Source organism: Populus euphratica, unplaced genomic scaffold (assembly GCF_000495115.2).
Source record: "Populus euphratica unplaced genomic scaffold, PopEup_1.0 scaffold396.1, whole genome shotgun sequence".
Lineage (NCBI taxonomy): Eukaryota > Viridiplantae > Streptophyta > Magnoliopsida > Malpighiales > Salicaceae > Populus > Populus euphratica.
The window spans coordinates 45,741-50,892 of record NW_011500285.1 but is presented as its reverse complement, the minus strand read 5'-3'; the positions used below and the strand labels follow the sequence as shown (position 1 = coordinate 50,892).

Here is a 5,152-nt window from a genome sequence, read left to right as displayed (position 1 = left end):
ATTATTTTTCTACTTTTATTCAATAATTTTTTAAAAAATATATTTTTAAAATATTATTGACGGGGTTACCAACGGAACAACGCCGCTAGTATATTTTAAAGACAGTTGAAATAGAATTAATATAAATGCTACTGCTATTAGTATTATGTTGGTGATATGTTATATTTATAGATGGATATACTGACAGATAAATAAATGTTCATTTAAATATTGTTGACAGTAATATACGTATTGATATACTATGAGTATCAATACCAACATAAATTTCTGTCAGCAAAACTATTAAATCTAGTAATGTAAATGTATAAGCTCATAAACATCACACGACAAATTTAACTGTAATAATGTTATTTATATATAAAAAAAATTATGTGATCATATGTTTTGATCAACGGGAACAAGGAAATACTTAAATAAACATGGAAAACAGAATTGTCAAAACCGATTAAAATAATAATTGAACAATATAATTGACAATTAGGATATGTATTTCATTTTTCATCATCCATGAGTTCTTTTTCTCGAGGTTGGTTCAGGGAAAGTTGGTGACATAGCACTCACGAGGGAGGCCATGTGGGAATCGCTTGGAATCTTTGCAATAGTCATAGATCATGTAATTGTCCCGCACCCATTTCATCTGGCCTTTGCGTCCGACATCGAGTTCTTCCCAGATCCATGAGTTGCTGATGGAGTCAGCAAAGCCAGATTTTGATTTACAAGTAGATGCTCCGTAAGACCAAGCACAGGCATTGACGTTGAAGTTCCTAAACGAAGCAACGAAGGGTGCTTTTGTCCAATCTGTCTTAACTCTTCCACCACATGTTGCCCAGTCATCAGCTTCCCAAAGACTGGAGTAAATCCTCATTGGTTGGTTCTTAGGGAATGGAATGCCAATGGATTCTAAGTTCTTGAATTCTCTAATTGCAATGCCATCGACTGAAAAACTAAAATGCAAAACACAGAAAACAAGGGAAAGGATCCTGTAAGAAATAATACCGATTTAATGAAGGTCTGAGAAATTGTTTGTACCTACATTATGCGTTGTGGATTCCAAAGGATAGAATACGTGTGGAAATCAGCAGTGGGGTCAAACCAAAGATAGAATTGCTGCTCTCTGTTACCTTTGCCTTGGCTGAACACATTAGTGTGAAGAGTGTATGGCTGACCACTTGTATTTCCCAAGAATTCGAAGTCTATCTCATCGTGGTATGGCCCCAGCGAGGATAGCTGCCACAAATAATATAGTAGTTAGTTTGTTAGTCTTTAAAAGATGATTCATTGCTTTGAAGCAAATATATATATATATATATATATGATGTGTGTGTGTGAAAGAAACTCACATAAAATGTTGTGACGGTGCCGGCCGAATTGCCATGGACAAGCTTGAGCTGGATATCTATCTTACCAAATAAATACTCTTTCTTGGACTGAAACCCTGATCCAGAATTTTTATCAAGAATGAGGCTCAGACTATTGCCATTGTCGTATACCTTACCGTGGTCACGTCCCCAGTTGAAATAAAAATCATTGTAGAAGCTGCCGGCAGAAACAACCACCAAAAAGTTTACTATCAGAGAGACTAGAAGCCCTGCTTTCATTGTCTTGTCCTGTTGTTATTGCTGTGCAATGGGTAGACTGAGTATGGATGGAAGAGAGAAGCGCGATTGTGAATTTGATGATTTGAATTTGATGTGACTACTATTTATATAATGTAGACGAGAAGGCAGGCAACAGAGATTAGGTAATGCAAAGGAGTAGTCCTAAGACTTTTTCAGCAAAAAAAAAAAAAAAGAGTTTGTAAATCTGTACTGCGGCACCGAATAATGGGCTTCCACGAACACTTTGCACGTTCGGACTCTTACATGTCAATACCAATAATCAGACACGGTTTTCAGAACTCCACCAACCGTTCGTTATACATTAACAGGTCATTTAAGAAGAAAAAAATGTCGTCGTTTAAATTCCCCATATTTGATCTAGGTTAGGTTTTAGGAGAAATCCATCAACATTTGAAGGGAACTGAATTTCAATATAATTACATCTATAATAAAATAAAAAAGAAAAAGAAAACGGGATGATATTAAAATTTTGATTGCTTCACAACGATTAGTCAACAGTACAACATGTTCCCCACAACCATAGTCTAATGTAGTTCTGATAGAAAAATAAATAGAAACAAGCTCTCCACAGTAAAGCACAAAACCATGTCGTAGTCTTGAAGCTTAATGAATTTGTTGCTGAATGGTATTTACAAGATGGGATAAAGCACAAAACAATGTCGAAGTCTTGGAGCTTAATGAATTTGTTGCTGAATGGTATTTACAAGATGGGATAAAGCACAAAACAATGTCGAAGTCTTGGAGCTTAATGAATTTGTTGCTGAATGGTATTTACAAGATGGGAGTAGTTCTCGACTCCCACCTTTGTCAATCAATTGTTATTATAACAGAAAATATATATATATGACATGGGGATCCCATTATTTCTCGTTCAACTATTTTCTTTCCAATATTTAATTATTTATTAAAACATTTCTAGAATTGATTATTTTTTTAATTAGATAAGTTTTATTTTAAAAAATAATGATTTAAGTTTCTATTTTTAGTTTTTTTCATTTTTCATTTTTCACTTTTAAAGTTTTCTTAAATTTTTATTTGAAAGTTGTGGCCTTGTTGTTGAATTAACAAACGTTTTAGAGTTTTTTGATTTTCCCTGCAACTATGATTGTGTTCTTTATTTGAAGGGTTTTTTAGAGTAAACAAACCTCATTATCTCTATATCAATTACGTAATATGATATTAGAGCAAGGTTGGGCTAATTGAGAGACGATGTCAGTAGCAATCACTCTAGCGAAAGAGGTGAAGGAGGATATAAGCCATGTAAGGTCCAAAGCGGTGTTAAAATATCAAGAGTGGAAACTTTATCATCATTCTGAATTACTCGTTAAGAGTTTTATACATTTCGAGAAATTGATATCAAATGTTATAATTTTAGTCATTATATATAATTATTATAGATTTTTTTAAATTCTTTCAAATGCAAGTCTAGATTTTTTAAATCTAAATCATGAAAAGAAGGTAAAAGTTGAATACTATCTAACTTAAAATTAAAGTGAGATGCATCATGAGAGAAAACTATACATGAGGGTATATTTGTTCTTATAGGATTCATGTGATTTCTAAGTGTTCTAACTCGGTTATTCTCATTATTCTCATTATGAAGCGACTAGTTATCTTCTTTGGCCATTTTTTCTTAAAATGATGAGAATACCCTACAACGTCTACCACTTAATGTGCGTGACAAACTTTTATGCATGTGTAGGAAGAGAATAAAAGAAAAAGAAAACAAAACAAAAGAAACAAAAATTAGATACATGAAAAGTAAAAATAAAATAAAAATTATAATTTATACAAGAATTTACCTCCCCAGTAATAGCGTCAAAAACTTGACACGATCAAAAAATTGATGTCTTATCCTAAGTGTAGGAGTGTCAAAGTAATAAATAACCCGGTAAGACCGGGGTCAAACCATAGGGAGGTAAACTATAATAATAATAATAATAATAATAAGAACAACAACAATCATGATGATGATGGTTGTGATGGTGATAATGAGTTAAAGAGGACTTTGAGATGTAAGATTAATGTGAAGATTATACACTGATAAAAATAAATGTCAAGGTTAGAGGATCCACTGATAGTATTAAAGATAAGCAAAGTATAAACTCTTTATAAATAATCAACATGATCATATTAATCATCTTATTTACAAAATACCATACTTATAAATTTTAGCAGGTATTCATAATGCTAACTTATGTTGACAACAAATCAAGTTCCTCTCACAACAACGATATCGGCTGAAGACTATAAAGGATCAAGTATTTGATATACCAAATGTTATACAACACAGATCTAAATTAACCATTTAACAAGCATAATATTAAAAATTAATAAGAAAAAAAATGATAAGACATGTTAATAGTAAGTTGTTTAGGATATAAGCTTTGAAGTCCATATTAAGTTTATATTATACTTATCATAGCACCATTAGTAAAACTTTTTCACCTTGACATAATAAACTTAGCTAAATATTATGAAAAAGAAAAACATAGATAAACAATATAAGAACATAAACATGATATAAGTTAACTAAGTATAGTAAAGGAAATGAAAATCATGAATAAGAGATAATGAAAGCAAAACTTAAGTATTACAAGAATATAAAGAGAGAGAGCAAGAACATGATCTTAATTTGAAAAATATGATGCCTAAATGAATGACAAATGCCTCTTTTTATAGGATAAAATTCAGAACTATTCATTTAGTAATTGATAATTGATGTAGTGGCCAACTATTGATTTAATGGACTTGATAGACAGTAGCACTCAAGCATTTTGACTGGATGAAATGATATTGATTTAATCTGAATTTGGCAAAGTATTCTTCATGAAAGTTGTTGGAAATTATCTTTTCCTTTCACCCACCAATTTGCAGAGCATTTAGATCCTTATAGCTCAAGATATGTCTAAAATATTGAGTAGTGCTGCTGGTGGATGTGATGGATAACCCTTAAGCTCTTGTCTGGATGAAATCTCATTGCTACCATCAGAATTTGAGTAGTATGCTTATAAAAATTGTTGGAAATTGTCTTTTCCTTCCACCCACCAATTTTCACTTCATTTGGCCTTCTAGAACTCTAGTTATGAGTAAAATTCTAAGCAGTATTTGAGCTGGATTGCAAGATAGATTTTGACTTCTCTTTTGTGGCCAAACTTTTAATTTGAAAATGGCAAATTTGGATCTTTCCCTATTCATGAAAGTTATAGGCTTATTTCTTACCTTTTCATCCATATAAACTAAATTGAAATCCAATATCTATAGCTCCAGATATGACATAATAATTGAAAGTGTTTGAATTTGAATTTAATTGACATCTTCTTTTTAAATTTAGCATTTTCTTTGTCCTTTCACTTGCAATAATTAATCACAACAATAAATCCTTTGAATTGTGAGATATGTTGCATTTAAAATGAGCATTTACCTTAAATTAAAGGTATCTTATATTATCAGACTTGTTATTATAAAACATGCTCTAGTTAAGAAGTTGCTGATATTTCAAGTGTAAAATGATAATATAAAACCTTGATAAA

At 31.4% G+C, this 5,152-nt stretch overlaps 1 protein-coding gene across 1 annotated transcript; it reads right to left on the bottom strand.

Moving 5' to 3' along the window:
* Positions 1 to 337: 337 nt before the first annotated feature.
* On the bottom strand, positions 338 to 1,609 carry LOC105113201 (probable xyloglucan endotransglucosylase/hydrolase protein 23). Its single transcript, XM_011009278.1, has 3 exons — positions 1,341 to 1,609; positions 1,034 to 1,227; positions 338 to 944 (listed from the first exon to the last, which is right to left on the bottom strand). The coding sequence occupies exons 1-3, from the start codon at positions 1,596 to 1,598 to the stop codon at positions 533 to 535; spliced, it is 864 nt and encodes a 287-aa protein (XP_011007580.1). The 5' UTR covers positions 1,599 to 1,609; the 3' UTR covers positions 338 to 532.
* Positions 1,610 to 5,152: the final 3,543 nt, after the last annotated feature.

What these genes read in the sequence shown, in the direction of transcription:
- LOC105113201 (XM_011009278.1), bottom strand. Translation starts at nt 1,598, where the DNA reads ATGAAAGCAGGGCTTCTAGTCTCTCTGATAGTAAACTTTTTGGTGGTT. An exon ending in GCACCGTCACAACATTTTAT is followed by an intron (nt 1,228 to 1,340) that starts GTGAGTTTCTTT and finishes TATTTGTGGCAG; the next exon opens with CTATCCTCGCTGGGGCCATA. An exon ending in TGGAATCCACAACGCATAAT is followed by an intron (nt 945 to 1,033) that starts GTAGGTACAAAC and finishes TTTGCATTTTAG; the next exon opens with TTTTTCAGTCGATGGCATTG.